General features: G+C 43.7%; 1 protein-coding gene across 4 annotated transcripts in view; it reads right to left on the bottom strand.

Annotated features, from left to right (window-relative positions):
• Positions 1-18,862, bottom strand: part of LOC110832591 (uncharacterized) — a 364,557-nt gene that overhangs the window by 186,112 nt on the left and 159,583 nt on the right. For all 4 annotated transcript variants that reach the window (XM_087352088.1, XM_087352091.1, XM_087352089.1 and 1 more), the window contains one exon: positions 6,222-6,285. In XM_087352088.1, coding sequence (XP_087208214.1) covers positions 6,222-6,276 — 55 coding nt within the window. In that variant the 5' untranslated portion in view covers positions 6,277-6,285. The remainder of the gene's footprint in view (positions 1-6,221; positions 6,286-18,862) is intronic.

Below are 18,862 nucleotides of genomic sequence, written 5' to 3'. Positions count from 1 at the left end.
TTTGTTTGAATTTGTTTAATTTCCGTCCATATTTTTGCTCAGCCCACAGAACCCTGTGACGCTTAAAGCCGATACATGATTCTGCGCACTGCTACCAAAATTCTGCCTGAAAACTTTCTGCCTACTGAAATCACCGAATATTCCTTCTTTCAGGCCCCACATCCTGAAGACGGCGTCCGACTTACTCGACGGTTATGTAACAGATGAATTCCGATCTCCTTGCAACGTTCGTATTGTCCACTGAAACTCGTGTGTTGAACACATTAATTACAATTACTAATGAAACCAGCTCATGGCAGAAACTAGTTCCACTTGCATTTACAATTCTTGACATCTAAGCAGAAAATGCTACGCACCGCGTATATATATGCATGTCGTGTTTGTACATAACTCAACTTGCATCATGATTCCCTGAAGAACTGGCTACGAACTGCATTATGGCGACAAATGTGTTGGCAACATTTACCGCAGTGCATAAATGGCTTATCGCTGAACTACATTTTATACTCTCCTAACCAGATTTACTGTTACATAAAATGGCCGCTGTGAAATTAATATTGGTAAGAAGACAAACTATCAGCATACGACGCGGTGTCCATGACTACGAGGACGTGTTTAAAAAGAAATAATCGTTTAAGTCACAGATGACACACCAAGTCCACTTCAAAGGGTCAAACTCCCTTCTTCAGTCACATAACCTGCCATCGTTCAAAAGAAGTTTGGGATTTCGTAAAGTTCCTGCTGAGAACATTGTTCGATGAGTAAAACAACATTTATTCTCTTTATATTTACCATAAAATTTCCAGTCGTGTACCAAACCCGGAAACATGAAGTTCTGTGAGAACAGATAAAAAAACAGGCCTTCGAAAAAGTAGAATTCAAGTTACACGTAAAAAATTATACACTGTTTACGATTACAGCAAAAGTGTCTCTGGAAAGCATACTTACAGAACCCCAAGTTTCTTATAAAACGACCGATCGGAAGACCGAGAAGAAGATGGAAAGACAATATTAAGGAAGGAATGTAAACAGTTCGTTTCTCCTAAAAGCCGGCAACCATCTGCATGGCGTCGTGAATCAGAAGGTTACATCAGTGTTTGTATGCCAGGAAATAATTACCACTGACCGCCGTCTGACAGCGTTTTCATAAACGAGACAACGCTAGTCTCTCTCTCATGGGTTCGTCAGTTGCGAGACGTCGCGGCGTCCTGCCAGGCAGACACACCAGTGCCGAGAACCCCAACTGATCCTGTGAATAACAAGGTCAGCGTAAAAGTTGCACATTTGATACTTCCTTTGTTCCAACACAACACCCCACATTTTGAAATTCGGAACAAAAAATGTGAAAGTCACTTTATACTAATTCCCAGAATTTTATGGAAGAGCAGTTCATCAATCAACAACATGAGAAGCGACCTATAATTTCAGACTTCCTTTTACAACGATTTCCATAGTGAGAATCTTATTATTTTCATTGTGAAACATGAGTTTGTAGCATTTCTTTATATTGTAAGTGGCGTTCTCATCAATGGATTCGGCTCCAAAGCAAATTAGGGCACCCAGCGTTGCGGTAGACCGCATGAGGCGTGGGGAGAAGCTCCGGCTACCTAGTCGCTCGTGCTCTGTAGCTGTCATCCAAACCACACATTACAGGTGATGGATGCGCCTACAGCAATTTGCAACAGGTAAAGGTCGGGGTGGCGCCAGTGTACGTTCTGACCACTTCTCCGTTCCTTTTCAAATTCAACGTCAAAATTTTTACGCACCAAGGGAGACGAAGAAGTTGGAATTCGTGTAAAACAAAGGAGAAGTTCTTCCTGCAGTCTACGCTTTGCTGCAGGTCGAAGTTGGCGCACGGGACGATCAAAGATTACAGTTGGAGTCGAGAGGAAAACAGTTCAGGTTACTTGCGAACTACTTAAAGCACTCTTTATGTTTTGCTGTTTGAAGACAATTCTCAATTTCTTGCAAAATTATAATGCCCTAAAGCATGTCAACGGAAATGATATGTAAAGACTCTGGCGTTCTTGAACCATCGTGAAGAATTTCTAGCTTCAGTGTTATGCCTTAGCAGGTAAATTCTAAAAATAAAATAAACTCACATATATCGCACGATTCGATCTATCTTGGTTTTGTATTCAGTACTAACACTTTTATTTTTTGGGAGTCACAAAAAGGTGTTCATTAAAAGACGGTTGACGGCGTAGCTTTCTGTTTCAAAACAAAATGGAACCTTCGGCAGCTTTTGAGTGTTTTTAACTTGAAAGAGGTGCAGTATTAGCAGGTGTTAAAGTGGAACAAGATGCAATGATTCACGGAACTACACTGCTTAACAGAGTTCAGTGACACTTTTTCAGGCACTCAAAATTCCCTTTTAAAGCAATCAGTTCTTTCTAATTTGAGTTTACGCGATACGAATTTTCTGGCCGTTACACGTATTTTAGAGTAATAACAAACATTTCTGTTCTTTGGAGTCAGAGAGAACCATTTTCTGACGCCAGTGAAGCAGCTGAAACTTCTTCGGCTGACACGCACAGTTACGAGGCTGGGGCCATGTGGCCTATGCGCACTGATGCCCTTGTTACATGCACGCCGAGATTCAAATCAGATAAAGAGGCGAACACGCCGATTCAAAGCTGCAGTTTATATAATGAGCATCTTGCAGAACCTCGGATGTTTTTTCAACAAGTTCGCACTTTGCAAGACAGAATCACGAAGCCCAGTACTGGCATGGGATACGTGGCCTTCACGAATGATGTCGACCATTCGACTAAAGAATTATAATGTGGGTGGGCTTGCAGCACGCACGACGAAAACTAGGATAGTGCACACTGAAAAAAGACCTAGGCTTTAGTGACAGGGCATTACGTCCTTCTGGTGGACGACAGGGTCCAGGAATCGGATCCTTTGAAAACGACAAGGTAAGTTTCATTAAATGCGGGAAATTTCTTGACAAACAGAGCGACTGTCAGCTTTATACAAATAAAAAATGTCCAATTTTCCCATTCTTGAGGCATGACGTTTCGAAGAATGACTCTATCTCCGTCTTCAGGTGACTGGATATCATAAAGATAGACGAATTTGTGTTGTTTTAGTGCTGACGGTTTCGCCTGAACTCTGGATGTCCAAGAGAGGCTGGCAGGCATGTGCTGATCGTCTACCAAGTTCTCAAGCAAACAAACTGGGCTCCTTGGAGCCAGTCTGTTGATGTAGTAACTCATATTTAAGGGCAGTCCTGAGCAGTTCCTGTTACGCTTCGTGAACACGCGGACTGGGCCCTCACATAGAGCAGAACCGCGGCTGCCACATATTCAAGGAATCCCGAGATTAATTTTGTTCTTACACCGAGACCAACTGCTGTCGCACTAGCATTTGTTTCGGAATGTCTGAATTCATCGTCTCTTCAGAGAGTCAGGACAGTTTTCTCTGCATTTCCTGCAAAACGTAGAACATTTCGCCGAGTAATGGACCAGGGAACTGTAAGATGCAAAATAGACGCGGACTTATTTTTGTTTCCGAGTAAATGCAATCGACTGTTACCTCTTGTCTGCATGGTTTGTTCCCGTCTGTGAAACAGACAGACTTTTATGACGTTCCTGGGGCTATTACACGATCGCATATTCAGATTCCCACCACAAACACCACCAAGTTGGCTGCTGCTTGTACATCTGAAGTCGGAGGCAAACGCAATGTAGCAAACTGAAAAGTTTAGTCGTAAAATATGTCAAACCGACATGCAACACTTGCTATCGACCGAGATCTGCAGACCCTATTTGGCTCGGAGGAAACCCTACAGCCTCACGGGCATACCATGTGCACAGGCCCGTCTACGAAAGTTTCTGAAAAATCTCCGCATTGTAATTACAGACATGGCTAGTTTGAGAAACATTTGACTTTTGTGACCGAAATACGGAAAACTACAATTTTACTTTTTTTGTATTACACGGATGTACTGTAAACTAGTGCACGAAGGTCAGGACTTCAAAGCAGTTAGCCAGAAAGAAGAAAGACCAGTGGTGAGGCCATATTTCAAGAACAGGCTGGCCAACTCAGTATCCGCCAGAACCTCGTTAAAATAGGAAAGGTGAGAATTAGGTGCATTCATTTGGAGTACAACGCGAATTCAGATGTAATAAAGAACACGCAAACTTCGTCAAATTCACAGAAAAAGACAGAGGTAACAGGGAAACCATGTTCTTCGAATTCTCCTCAGAAGAATCCCGCTCTAAATTCTCCATGGCCAAACACATGGACGATGATCTTTTGGAAGAGTTGCGGGCATTGGCACAGGAACGCAACAGGCATGGCAAGCTGCTGATGCCAATGACCGTGGGGACTGTGTGGTCCTCTCGCGGTCTCGTAGTTACCAGCGTTTGAGAGGAACGCGTCACACCCTCTCTTCGGAGCCAAGACGGGCGTGGGAGTCGGATGCACGGCGGAGGGCAACGGGAACTGGGACAAGGTGCTTCTCGGTCATGTTTCCTCTCAGCAAGAACAGGAATCCGGGCAATTGGCTCCTTCACGCGCGGGGATTCTAGACCTCGAAGCCGGCAAGTGCTGGTTGCGTTCCAGAACACGACTTAACAGCCCAGGATACCATAATCACACTTTATTCTCCGGCAAACCAAGAAATCTCAAGTTTATGTAAGCGTTGAAACTGACTTCGCAATGTCATAAAATTTATGAATATGTAGAAATTCAGTACTGAAGATGGAGGAAATATGTTCTCCCGAAACGGTGATATACAGCGATGGCGCAACGTCCTAGTAAACCTCACCTCGTACATCCATGTTAATGTAATAAAGTACGAGACGTCATTTGCAGCAAAAACCCACTTTCGAATTGGGTTTTGAGATGTACCGTTTCACACCGCATTTTTTAAACGCATTTTCCAGGAAGGAATGCCAGTGCCCATCAAGGCATCGTGCAGTCGGCTGTGGAGCTAAGTTGCATTAATTCCTTTGGTTTACAACACAGTTCCATCTGCCGATATGCTCCGGCATTCGTCCCGCCACCATCTCTTACGTTCTCATGAACTTGATTCGCTTCGATCGCCATTATTAATGTCATATAATGCAATTACTGAGAGTGCTGCGTTCAAAAGTGGCTCAACGGTGGTCGCTTCCTCCTGGGCTCAAGAGGTGAAATGGAACTACTTTACGAATTATGAAGCAGGCTCGTAGGAATGTCTTTCAGTACAAGACAGCCAGACACGCAGTCTCACTATAGAAAAAAAAAAAAATAGAACGCCATAATTTTTAAGAACTGTGTAGTTTATATTATTGTCACAAAATTCATATCTTATTAAGATGATTCGTAGTGGACTAGTCCCTTCTATGTACTAAAACTGTGATTAGGAAAAAGCAAATCTGTATTTAAAATGATCATAAAGCAGTAATTCTTTATTTCTGCCTGACGAAGAAGCTAGTCCGAGCACCATAAAGGCATAGATAGAGATGGTAAGACGCTAAGAATATGTTAAGATCGCAAATTAAAGGCTACTATTACTCGCTTGGCAGGTCTGACTAGCTGTTTTGCAAATGGTTAGACTCCACTGGGGATTTCAGAATTACTATCACGGACAAGAAGACCTGGACCACCGTCAAGGCATTTCTAGGCCAAAACCTAACCTAAGTTTCGTAATAAGGAAAGGAACACTCCAATGAGAAAAATATATATATGAGGTCTGAGAGTCAAATATCGATATGACCGTGTGATGAGTTTATTAATTGTCGCCGAACTTCAGCGAGTGTGGTCATTCGTCAGTGATAGACACGCAATTGCCAATGCCTGGAAGCGTTCGGCACACTAAAGTTTTCAAATGATTCAATGAGACGTTGTGCAGTCCCCTCATTTTATTTCAAGTGCAAGAAAATATCGCGCTACTAAAAGTCGGGCGACTGTAATGGATGCTGGAGCTCTGACGAAAGGAGTATCATCGCTGTCAAGATCAACTTGTCCGGCCAAATATCTTGTCCACTCTGACGACGCAACAGTTCTCAGATTTCAGAACTTGCTGGCTGTTTTGGGGCGGAAGCTCACAACCGAGACTCTTGTCCCACAGAAACATCTCGATTTGCTCGATTCAGGCAAGGGTTTAATTGTAAGCGTAGATCATGAAAATGCCAATAAGGTTTCCGGCGTCCACTTTGACTTCAGCGAAGGCATTCGAACTCAGTGCAGTGCGCAAAGGCACAATATTAACGTAAAGATGTACTTACCGCCTGCTGCTTTGCTGGCTGTGAGACGGTCTTCGGCTTCAGCTTGGCTTTTCATTGGCCGCAACTAAAACAAAAGAATGTCAATCAGTGTTAAGTCCACAACGCGAAGACTCTTCCTTGCAGCGAGTGGGGTTGTGTGGCAATGACGGACTTCGCTTCGTTCGGGGACGGGCACTTCAAATCTAAAGCAGCTCGGAGGCAAACTTGCGCTCAGTCGCAAGACAAAGGTTCCATACCCCGAACCACTTTACTGCCAACGCGTTTACAAATTAAAAACCTGGAGCTGGAAAGAAACCATTACACAAAGGCAAACTGGAGGAATGAAGATAGATTCCACCGATCTCCATAGCAACGCATGTAAACCAGCGGTTGCCACGTGCCCTCCGACGCGTCTGGCATAAACGTGGCCGACGCCTCCGATTCTCTTCTGTTCAACTATCCCATCGGCGTCACTCTTGAGGAGCCCTGCATATAAAATTCGACGGACTGACGTCGTGTCAACCGAAATTTGGAAGAAAATTACTTGAATGTCGTGAAAGATCGGTGAAACAAAATGTGTCTGTGTTCGTAAACGAACACCACGCCATATCCACCTGAAGAAGGCAGCTTTCACTTTCCACGCGTTTTCAGGGTCCAGGCAGAACACGAAACTCGACAGTCCCTCACATACAAAGTTTCGTTGCAAGATTTATTAAAATTACTGAAGTAGTGATGTGTGGGAGTATTTTTATAGCTCATTCAAAAAATAATGTTTATCTGCAATATAAATTATCGCGCATAAATTAGCAGAAACACTACAATTACATATCGCATCTTCAGTATGGCAGTCTGTCTGAATTCAGGGATCAGAAATGAAATGCCTAGGAACTGTAAAAGGTTGCACTAAGGCAGCTCAGTTAGGAAATGAGGACACACGGAATAAGTTGGATCTTTTCCCTTTGTTTGAAAAAATAACAGAATGCAGAGGTATATGGGGGCAGAAAATGTCAAAAGATGGAACAGAATCGCGGTCCATTAGGGGCTTATAACTACTGTCCGTCTTTCTGGCGAGACATAGGAAGATCACAAACAAGATGGAAGGGAACTTAACAAATTAGAGGCCGAAACAGGCGATTCACCTAATCCATGAGAGCAAGATGATTATTTAAAAGCGAATAAATATTTGGTAAACAAGTATCCGGTTTAATGGCTGGCATTCTAACGCATGGAACACTGAATACATAAGCCAACACGCACAAATGATAAATTTCTTATTTACGCACTTATAATTTGTTTAACAACGTTAATAAGATTTGAAGTATCTAAAGAACGCTCCAAATACACGCATGGTCTGACAGAAAACCACACGAGCTGCCGATACGAGGTGAGGTAAATAAGCGCGTTACATGTGCCACTATTCCTCGCACAACCGTCGGTCCGTAATCGCCGATCAGAACGCTGGAACTAGCGGAGGTAGCATATTATAAATTGCACGTTTGCACGAGCAACTTATTCCCTATTCTCCATCCTTTTATTGTTTTAATAAGATGAAAGTACAGTACGTCGGAGGGCAACTGAATTCATTTTGCCGAAGTTATTACAAGTCCCCACAACCCCAGTCAAAGCGACAGAATCGTTTCATTACGTAAAATATTTTATGTAATACTAAGAACAGGTCATTGGCAAATCTCTGCCGCCCAATCTTCACTTTTTTTTACATCATCCTTTAAAATAAAATTATTGAAACTATTTAAACTCTTTTTAAATATTTTTTTACAGAAATTTCACAATTTCTTACACTTAGTATTTATTTTCAAATTCCTAACTCCAACGCATTCCACCAAAATTTGCTTTCGTTTAACGTTCCATTTTCCCAGGACACAACAGCTTCTCTGTGGACCAGCGTCTTCAGCTGAAGGAATATTCTCTGAGTTGACAGCAAGGCTTGAGACGCAATGGCCAGTCCAGCGGACAATGTGACGTCACGAAGACATCAACCCAGGTCCGAACGGGATGTCTCAGGATGAGGTTACATCTACGGGTAGGCTTATGGAACGGGGGAGGGGGGTGAGGTGTTAGTGCGAGCAACGAACTGACCGGGGCAGTTACTGAAGCTCCGTACGAGACACCTGGACAAAAACACTAATTATGGAGTTACGTAAGCTTATCTGTTGCAGCAAGATTCCAAAACTGCAAAAATTAAAAATTAATTATTATCAAAAGTAAATTCATCATTAAGTAAGTGAGGTTTAATCAAACGTAATCTGCATTGGCTTAGACAGCGCGAATCAATGAATGATGCAAACGAAATGGTTGAAACAGAGATAAAGCCCAAACGAGACACGTGTGAACTTCGACGATGTTCAGACCCTACGGGCTGAATGATCTTCCTTGGCCAAAGCAACATCGGCGGAACTCCACTCCAGAACCACGTGGTTCGCTGAGGTTGTTATGACGCCTTGCACAAGAGTTTCTGTAATTCGTACAATTCCTGCGATCATTTAATGACAGCTTTATGAAACACATGTTAAATGTATGAGAACGAATCTCAGCTTCAACCTTCAACCAAAGCATTAATAAATAAAAAATGTAATCAGGGTAGCCCGGACATAAAGTCACTGAGGCGTGCAGACGTGTGGGTAGCCCTTCAGCTGAAGTGTCCATTATCGTTGTCCAGTTTTAACCAAAACTGGGATGTGTAGACAAAATTCACTGAACCGATTTCACGAGAATCCATCACGCCTTTCTCGAGTGGTTACATGAGTATGGACGGACGGACGTAGGGATTTCAACAGGCGCTCCTCAGGAGTGTTGTTTTGAGTCGGCCGCCATGTTGGACCGGTACTGACCCAGGCAATCCGAAACTGGACTCGCTGACAGACTTCCTCTCATATGTTCGTGTTATGCTCTGTTTGCAAGGAATGCAAGGAACCCCTCAATTAGAATTAGATAACTTCGCGTGTCTTCATACTCTGTTTGTTTCCATGTTATCTTTCCGAAGGAAATAAATTTTAGTGCGGCTGACTAGCAGGATGTCTGGCATAAATGCAGACGATGTTTCTAGCCAATCAGAAATCAACAATTAAGCGTTTCAGTGTATTCTGACAGGGAAGTGCGTGCGGGCTTATTCATTTATTTGCGTAATGAGTCGATGTTCCTGCACGGTGTATACGCAGTGAATGAGCTCCCTTCATGATTTTATCTAGTTATTACAGCAACACAATACAACATTCAATTTCATGCGTTAGCGGCGTAAGTACATGTGTGTACAGCGCGAACTTCGAGTAACGGAGGTCAGCTCAGCTCAGCGAACTTGTTTCTCTGCGGTTTACTTAGCAACGCGTTCTCACCTGAACAGGTTGCACTGACAATCTGATTCTTCGTTTTACTGTGCTGAATCCACATGTACCTACAATAATCAGAGTTTACGGGAAGCAAAGAACGCCTCTTGCGTGTTTGTTATCCTCTGCTGACCTTAGTTAGTGACGAACGAACGCAGGGATAACACTCCCCAAAACTTGCAGGAAAATCTCCAGTCACGTGCAAAACAGGGTTTAAGAACAAACAAGAATTCGAAACAGCAAAATTTAACTTCATTTACGAAAAGGGAGAAAACCGACGAAGTTTCGGGCAGAATCTCTCATTCATGCAGCAACAGGCTAAAGCAAGTGTCCAATCAGCAGGCAGTACGACTTCATCACGTGCTCGTTTGAGCTGCACTCATTTTCTCTGATTCAGATACAGCGTTCGCCACTTGAGATGAAAACTTTTGTCATAACAGAACACACGCACAATCACTAATTTAGTCTACCGTATAATTCTGGAAGTAATGTTACTTCAAGCAATTATGTAGAAATTGTGCATAAGTTTAGATTTGGGGGAGGGGATGGTGGTATTGTGCCACTATTCACTCTCGAATGAGAAACGAGATGCACTTTCGCATGGAGGGGTTCGTTTACATTGACTACGACATTTGTATTTTTTTAATATTCGTAATGGGGTTTACTTGGATGACATAAGCAATTTCAAAACCCGAGCAAGTGGTTCGGACAACTATTTTCACACATCACACGGAACGGAAGGCAAATCATTCTCGTTTGTTAAATAATGGGGTTAATGTTTAGAAGAAAAGTATTTCCTTTACAATTTTCGATAATGCTCCCACGATATAAAACCAAAGTCCATAACACTGCTTATAGCCTACCTCATGCAAGTAGGCATGAACCCATCATTAATGCCCCTCATTGTGTTTTCTTTCGTCCCCAAAGAGCATTTCGTCCTGCTTCCTTCAAACACTTACAAATGCCCGCGTTTGATTTGGATAAGAGGAAACTTGCGAATGACAAAACTGAGAACAAACTGTAGGCAAAATGTAGTGGACCACTTTCAGCAGTTTTATACATTTCTCTGTAACAAACTGAGCCTGAGAACCAACAGACAAGCGAATACAAAATACAAGTCAGGTCCTCAGCAGCGTCCGTTCAGTAAGTTGGCTTAGCGTAACCAGCAAGAAAATCGAGTCACTTAGCAACCGGCAGCTTCTGGAACCTCTTCCAGTCTGTCCAGGTACCACCAGACTGGCGAAGCCGGATGCACCTCGCATAGATTCTTGACGTCTCTTCATGAACGAAGCAAGTGGTATGGACACCACCGGGCTCCCTATGGGACGAAGGCTCTAGTTACGAATTTTACTGAACCGCGTAAAAACGAGACCCCTTAGCTCTGTCGACACGTACAATAACGAAACAAATTTATTCCAATGGTATTAATAAAATATGGCCTGAATGCACTGTAAACTTTAGATACTCCAGGTTTGGTTCGCAACTGAGAAGCTAATACTCGGCGCTTTTACGGGAAAGCATGATTTGTTTTTGCATTTCACTTGCTACACTGTGCAAGTTGGGGTTAGACTACCTTCCAATATTTCGCAAGCAACACACCTGCCACCTGAAATCATAATCCAGAAACACAATAATTTTTGGATTACAATTATCGCAACCCCCCCCCCCCAAAAAAAAGACGAGTATCACAGGCGTCAAATCATTCCGAATGACCTAACAACAATTTCGCTATGAGCACTGGAACGTTGGTTAACATCGACCAGACTACACAGCGCAACAACCCAGAAGACAGAAATCTTCATCGCCCTGATGACGGAGGCAGTATGACCTCTGAAACGTTGGTTAACATCGACCAGACTACACAGCGCAACAACCCAGAAGACGGAAATCTTCATACTCATCACCCTGATGATGGAGGCAGTATGACCTCTGAAACGTTGGTAAACATCTAACAGACTACACAGCGCAACAACCCAGAAGACGGAAATCTTCATACTCATCACCCTGATGATGGAGGCAGTATGACCTCTGAAACGTTGGTTAACATCGACCAGACTACACAGCGCAACAACCCAGAAGACAGAAATCTTCATCGCCCTGATGACGGAGGCAGTATGACCTCTGAAACGTTGGTTAACATCGACCAGACTACACAGCGCAACAACCCAGAAGACGGAAATCTTCATACTCATCGCCCTGATGACGGAGGCAGTATGACCTCTGAAACGTCGGTAAACGTCTATCAGACTACACAGCGCAACAACCCAGAAGACAGAAATCTTCATCGCCCTGATGACGGAGGCAGTATGACCTCTGAAACGTTGGTTAACATCGACCAGACTACACAGCGCAACAACCCAGAAGACGGAAATCTTCATACTCATCGCCCTGATGACGGAGGCAGTATGACCTCTGAAACGTCGGTAAACGTCTATCAGACTACACAGCGCAACAACCCAGAAGACAGAAATCTTCATCGCCCTGATGACGGAGGCAGTATGACCTCTGAAACGTTGGTTAACATCGACCAGACTACACAGCGCAACAACCCAGAAGACAGAAATCTTCATCGCCCTGATGACGGAGGCAGTATGACCTCTGAAACGTTGGTTAACATCGACCAGACTACACAGCGCAACAACCCAGAAGACGGAAATCTTCATACTCATCGCCCTGATGACGGAGGCAGTATGACCTCTGAAACGTCGGTAAACGTCTATCAGACTACACAGCGCAACAACCCAGAAGACAGAAATCTTCATCGCCCTGATGACGGAGGCAGTATGACCTCTGAAACGTTGGTTAACATCGACCAGACTACACAGCGCAACAACCCAGAAGACGGAAATCTTCATACTCATCGCCCTGATGACGGAGGCAGTATGACCTCTGAAACGTCGGTAAACGTCTATCAGACTACACAGCGCAACAACCCAGAAGACAGAAATCTTCATCGCCCTGATGACGGAGGCAGTATGACCTCTGAAACGTTGGTTAACATCGACCAGACTACACAGCGCAACAACCCAGAAGACAGAAATCTTCATCGCCCTGATGACGGAGGCAGTATGACCTCTGAAACGTTGGTTAACATCGACCAGACTACACAGCGCAACAACCCAGAAGACGGAAATCTTCATACTCATCGCCCTGATGACGGAGGCAGTATGACCTCTGAAACGTTGGTTAACATCGACCAGACTACACAGCGCAACAACCCAGAAGACAGAAATCTTCATACTCTGATGACGGAGGCAGTATGACCTCTGAAACGTTGGTAAACATCGACCAGACTACACAGCGCAACAACCCAGAAGACAGAAATCTTCATACTCTGATGACGGAGGCAGTATGACCTCTGAAACGTTGGTTAACATCGACCAGACTACACAGCGCAACAACCCAGAAGACAGCAGTCCTTACTCAAAAGATATTTGGCCAACATCCCGGGCGACCACGACATCAGGGAACGTCAGACAACATTCGAAAGACGCTGATGTTAAATGTGTAATGCAAGTAACACGTATTAAAGAACAAAGTGTGTTTCAGAAATAGCTGCTGCGCGTTGTACCTCAGGGGCAAGGCTTGTCTCGGGTACATAGAAGTAAATACCCTGCAAAATGTTGAATAAATTTAATAATAATAACATAACCATGAACAAAACAATAATAATAGCAATCAATAAAAGTAACAGGAAAGAATGTGCACATAAATTATGAAAGAAATAGGAAGGAAACGAACCGCATAAGAAATGTAAGAAGAAGAAGAAGAAGAAGACTGCGCTTTGCCAGCGAACGTAACTGAAGACGGGAGGGGGAGCTATGGAGTTCAGTTTCCTCCCTCCTTGAACCTACCTACTTCTGCAGCTCGCAAAAATAATAATTTCCTTCTTCCAAGAAACGCTGGGTAATTAAAACCTATAAACCAAGCACTGTCCTCGCAATCTGGTAATTAAGCATATTCCAAGAAACAAAAAGACACGTTTTAATCGAAGCACGTGGTTCTCGTGCCTCCGAGAGTCTCGGCAAAAAATTCCGAGCAGTGCTAATTCCTACTGGCGAAAACAGCCACAAAGTTACTGGTTATTCCAGGGAAACATTTACGGCCTGACTGCATTTTAGTGCAATAAATAAATAAATAAGTGAGCAAACAATGAAAGAATAAATAAATGAACGCTTGAAACGTAGCGCCCAAGAGCAGATTTTCCGTTTTCACTTTGGTAAACTCTCGTTCCGCGATTTGTCTTCACAAACAGACACGAACGTGCGAATGCCAGGCAATTGAACGGAGACGTGGCAGCTGTCTGGCCACCAATGACACCTGACCTCATTAGCATTTTTATTTCTGCCAGTGAATTAACGCATAAACGCAGCGGCAAAGAGAAAAATTAGTGGGTTAGCAGGCATGACGTCCCACCAGTCCCGCACTCCGAAACAGAGATTAAAGTCTACGAATCAGATCATAATCAGTGCTTCTAAATATATTAATTTCCGTAGGATTTGAAGTTTTTGAGGCGCTTTTGAGATGCTTCTTGGTGGATAATTATTTGGTACGGGAAGGACTGGACTGAACTGGCTTCGGATAAGACTCAAGAATGAGCCTTTCTGAACACCGTGATGTAACTTAAGTTTCGAGTAGCTGAGTAAACATGAGCTTTTTATAACGCAGTTAATTATTTCATAAAACAATTGTACTATAATTTGTCATTGCACGCTTTGTTTTACAGAACTTGTCGCTACGCAACGAGCCAGCAAAGATTTCGAATTAGCTTCGCCACATCTGCCTGTCCGTCTGTCCGCGCGTTATAACTCCGGAACCGCTGACCGGATTTCTACGAAATTTGTGAGATTTGACGTTTCCACGGCGGTGATGATGATGATGATGTTATTCTGGTGTCTGTTGACTTGACGGTAGATGTCGGTGTTTTGGACAAAAGTACTGTCTCCATCTTCAGGGCTGGATGAAATCTGATACAATGTGGCCATGAAAACCTCAGTCATAACAACCGGTCACCTGGCCGAGATTTAAACCCGGGAACTCCCAAGTACGAAGCAGGAGTGACTAGTCTGTGACTGTCGTGTCTGCTGTAACGAAGGACCTCTCCGAAAGAAGGTGAAAGGGGAAACGCAACCCGCGCGTTCTGAAAGAAAGAAAAATGAAGAAGAAGAAGAAGACAATTACAAAACGATGCGCTGTGATGGAGGTTATCTGTGACTAGCCATTTGTTCCACTGTGTTATTTAAAAAGTTGTAACACGTCACAACAAGAGGGCGCACGTTTCCCGTTCTGACCAGAACAATGACATTTTGCGTACAATGTTTTAGTAGGGAGTGTACTACATATTTTAATTAGTTGAGAATTTTCCCATGATTCCTAGTACCGGTGACAAAACACACCTAGGCCGTAACCACACAAACCATTGCGTTACTAATGGCCTCACTCTGCAAGCAAGAACTGCGATAATTTCCATATGTGCATATTGGCAGTCCTTCTCCTTCATTCCTTCCTTCTGTTCCATTCATTCCTTTATCTTTTTCCCTCTTTCCCATTCCTTCCTCACCTCAGTCTCGCTGGCCCATCTCAACCCTCAGTTCACACGTCGCGTTAAGCCGGTTGTCTGATCGAACCACAAATTTACATACTCTCTTCAAGCAGATTCATCTCCCGCTTTCATTCAGAAACCTCCTCTTCACGTTGCAGGCCTGCACGTCTCTCGTGAACTCACAGAAGCGCCCTCTAAGTACAGAACATCTCACCACCTAGCGCCATCCTTTATTCCGACCGCAAATCGAGCGACAGCGTTCCCATCTATATATGCGTGTCGTCCTTGAAACGACGTTTCGACACAAGTGAAGAAATGCCCCACAGACTGCTCTACATAATAATTATGAAACTGCGGTGTTCAGACTAAGCTCGAAGACGCAGAGAGACCAATTATTCGCGAACTGCAAGGTGGAGTCGTACTACTGATGAATTTATTTATTTATTTATTTAAACTTTATCTACCGACGAAAGCGTCGGATGAGAGGGCTACTGATGAAAGATCAGCAACCTCCAAGTTCACAAACGTCTTTCTTTACGGAAATTCCTAGATCGTGTTACGTGACAACAACGCTGCTTACTTGAATTAAACCACGTCGGGAAATCCGGTGTCAGGGGCTTGTGGTTACGTTAGGAGACAAGGCTGCTCCCGTCTTTGGTACCGGATGCGCGTACTAGTTTCTGCGGTAGACGGACTGAGGAAAAACATGAAACACGTGAGTAAGAGAACCGCACACGTCAGGTGTGAGAGTCGAACTCTCGCATGCCGGCTACTGAGGGCCGGGTCTGAGCAGAATAACACCGAAACTCGTAACTCGCTCCGCCTTACCCTTTGATCCTCCGCGATTCGTCCAGCTGAATTTCATAACCGAAGTTTCATGTGCGGTAGCAGAGAGCGCTGGTTTCTTCATTTCATCTCACATTTTCTTGTCTTCGTCTATCTCCGTTTATTTTTTATTTCTTACCGAATCTTAGCAAAACTTATCTCCAACTTCCTATAAAGACGACCTTTTCGATTGCCCGATTCGTTCCGTTCTTTTCATTCTCAGCGGCGGCCTCGGCTGCTAGGAGCTGCCAGATCTTTAATTAAAGCAACTGTCTTAGTTACTCTCCCCCCTTCCCCTCCCCACCCGCGATACCCGACCTCCCTTCGCTTCCTCTCATACTGAACGCTATTCGTGCTTCGAATCCGGAATTACACTGCATTTGTCTCTTACATCTACGGCTTGGTTCTATCTTGGCTTCTCTCAAAATATTAAGCTCTTCATCTCTCTTTCCTGCAGCCTCCCATTCCAAACCCCTCCTGCAGTTCCCTCGCCTCAAAAAAATACAGGGCGATCCGACAGAATTAGAGCTAAGGAGAATCCATAAACTCGGGGAACTCATGAACACTCGGAGGCTATGTTGCGCCCATGTTGATTTTATGTCAAAATATTTTGATTGTGATTTAATTCTGCTCTGAGCGGTAAGTGATCTTGACTTTACAGGCTATTCAAAACACAGGTATGAAGCCGGAACCAACTTCAGCCTACCCAGTTCGAGCAGGAGTAAATATGAACGCGTCAAGGACGTTACAGACTACCACTCGACTAGCTGAGCTTCTCAAAAACGTCTGTGCTCCATGGAGTCAGTTCGCTTCCGCCGGCACACCAGGAAAATTAAATTCTGGAAAATATTGATCAGGTATATTCGATTTTCTAAGAGACGGCTCACGCTGTATAGCCCACCTAATGCTTCACGTCACAAAGCACGCCTCTCGTTCGAGATGCGAACTCTTGCCTGAAGCACAGGCGTGCGTAGATGAAGTCAGCGTACAAAGGCACGGAAGAAATGCACTGGGACCCGCGGTTAGTCCTACAGTAAACAGACATCGAGGTCCACGTCGCGTAAACCTTCTTTTTCTATCGAGACTTTTAAACGCCACACGTCAATCGTATTAGCTTCTTCGTATATTTAAACTATTCATCTGCACATTTCGTAGCGTGTGAGAGGTCCACGCACTTCTTAACTGAAGCGTGTTTAAGATTCGGCTGCCTGGAAGCCGTCCTTGTCATCCGAACCCGATAATGAAGTTCACGGAGTCCTGAATGACCTGGACATTGGCTATTCTGGTCCTTCATACTCCCGGCCGGCGAAATGAATCCCCCGCTACCAACGCCACATTAATCAGCATTCAAGATGTCTACACAAAACTCCATAAGAACCTTCACCATATATATTATATTTTTCCAGGGCAAAAGATGAAATGAAGAAGGAAAACTTACTAAAAACCTCGACACACACAAAAAGACGCTACAGAAATATGATGAAGGAGTAGAAAAGAGGAGAGAGAAGTTAATGAAAAGAGCGAGGCGAGATGTTGCTGCAGCCGTGTTTTGGTTTTCATTCCCTGTGCCAGAAACTCATCTAGGAAACTGAGAGGCTGCATGGATGTGCCAGGAAAATGAAATTGGTTGATGTATACACAGGGAGAGAGGGAGAGAGGGAGAGAGAAAGAGAGCGTGCTCCGGAAGACGCCTTCTGCCATAGCAGAAGAACAGATATAAGTCATATAATGAGAGTGGGTGCCTCCACCTTACACTCCCAAAGGAGGAATCAGTCGTGCGACTCCATTTTCTTGGGATACCCAACAACGTCTCCAACCTATCAAATTAAGTCACTCACATGACGTCACGGCCGAAATTCTTAGAATCTCTTTCAGAAAAAAAGAACTATTATTTATTTAGTTATTCTCCGACATGTGAGTTCGTTTGTCTCTAATCCAACGTAACGTGTACAGTTCGCGCACGTACCGACGCAGGAAAGAAGCAGGTTCGGCCAGAATTCATAAAGCCCACTTTCACACTGTGCAGATTTGCTGTGACAAAGATTGTTACATTCAGTCGATGTACGTAAGCTCATCGTCAAACAGCAAAGTGCAGTTGAACTAATGCTTCTGTATTCTAAGGCCGTTCGTGAATCTTCATGGATCGAACGCTGCTCGTGTCAAGATTGTTCTCTGCTTGAAAATGCAAATATGTTAATTACGATAATAATAATGATCACCACTTCAAATGAAGCCTTTTACTAAAGTGCAAGACAACAGCTTAAAAGCCAATTACAGGCAAGTACTAAGATGAAAAATACAATAAAATACAATTAAAACAAAAAGTAGATACAAAAAAAGAGAAAAAATATTTTGATTTAAAAAGGTGACTAATATCGTAAAGAAAACGCAATCTTCGTAGATATCAGCGCTCACACAGACTGCGGAAGGGCCTGAAACACATCTGGCCGAGGCCCTGACCTTCAAGTTACAATGCACAGCAAGAGTGGAGTAGTCTCTGATAGACCCTGTGGTACACGCAGACGAACAGCGTCCAGAATGGACGAGCAACTAATTTTGCCTTTACAAACATTAACGACTAAAATATCATCAAGATGTCTCCTCATTATATGGAGAGCCAGGTAATTTAATCTAAGCAAAACGTCTTCAGGGAGTCACATGGGACATTAAAACGTTTTCGCGTAACATAAAGATGCAAGTGTCCTTCAAATTAGTTTCAGTTTAGACGAGTCAATAAGTGTGACTCAGTTTCAGGCCGAATCTTCATAATGAACGAGGAGAGTAGTCAAGAACACAAAGCCAGAAGGCTGTCGAGAACGTAGAAGGAAGGCGTAGCATTACGTTTCAGGAAGAACGTACACCTATCACTTAAGAAGACACAGATCCTCTGTTCCTTAAACTTGTTCGACGTGACCCCATGGTCTCGCAAAGCCGCCATCTCACTTACAACTAAT

The sequence above is a fragment of the Zootermopsis nevadensis genome, unplaced genomic scaffold (genome assembly GCF_977971745.1).
Source record: "Zootermopsis nevadensis isolate Lab colony 2312 unplaced genomic scaffold, Znev_1.0 Znev_ptg000020l, whole genome shotgun sequence".
Taxonomy (NCBI): domain Eukaryota; kingdom Metazoa; phylum Arthropoda; class Insecta; order Blattodea; family Termopsidae; genus Zootermopsis; species Zootermopsis nevadensis.
The sequence above is the reverse complement of the archived record's forward strand: the minus strand, read 5'-3'. Positions and strand labels throughout refer to the sequence as shown.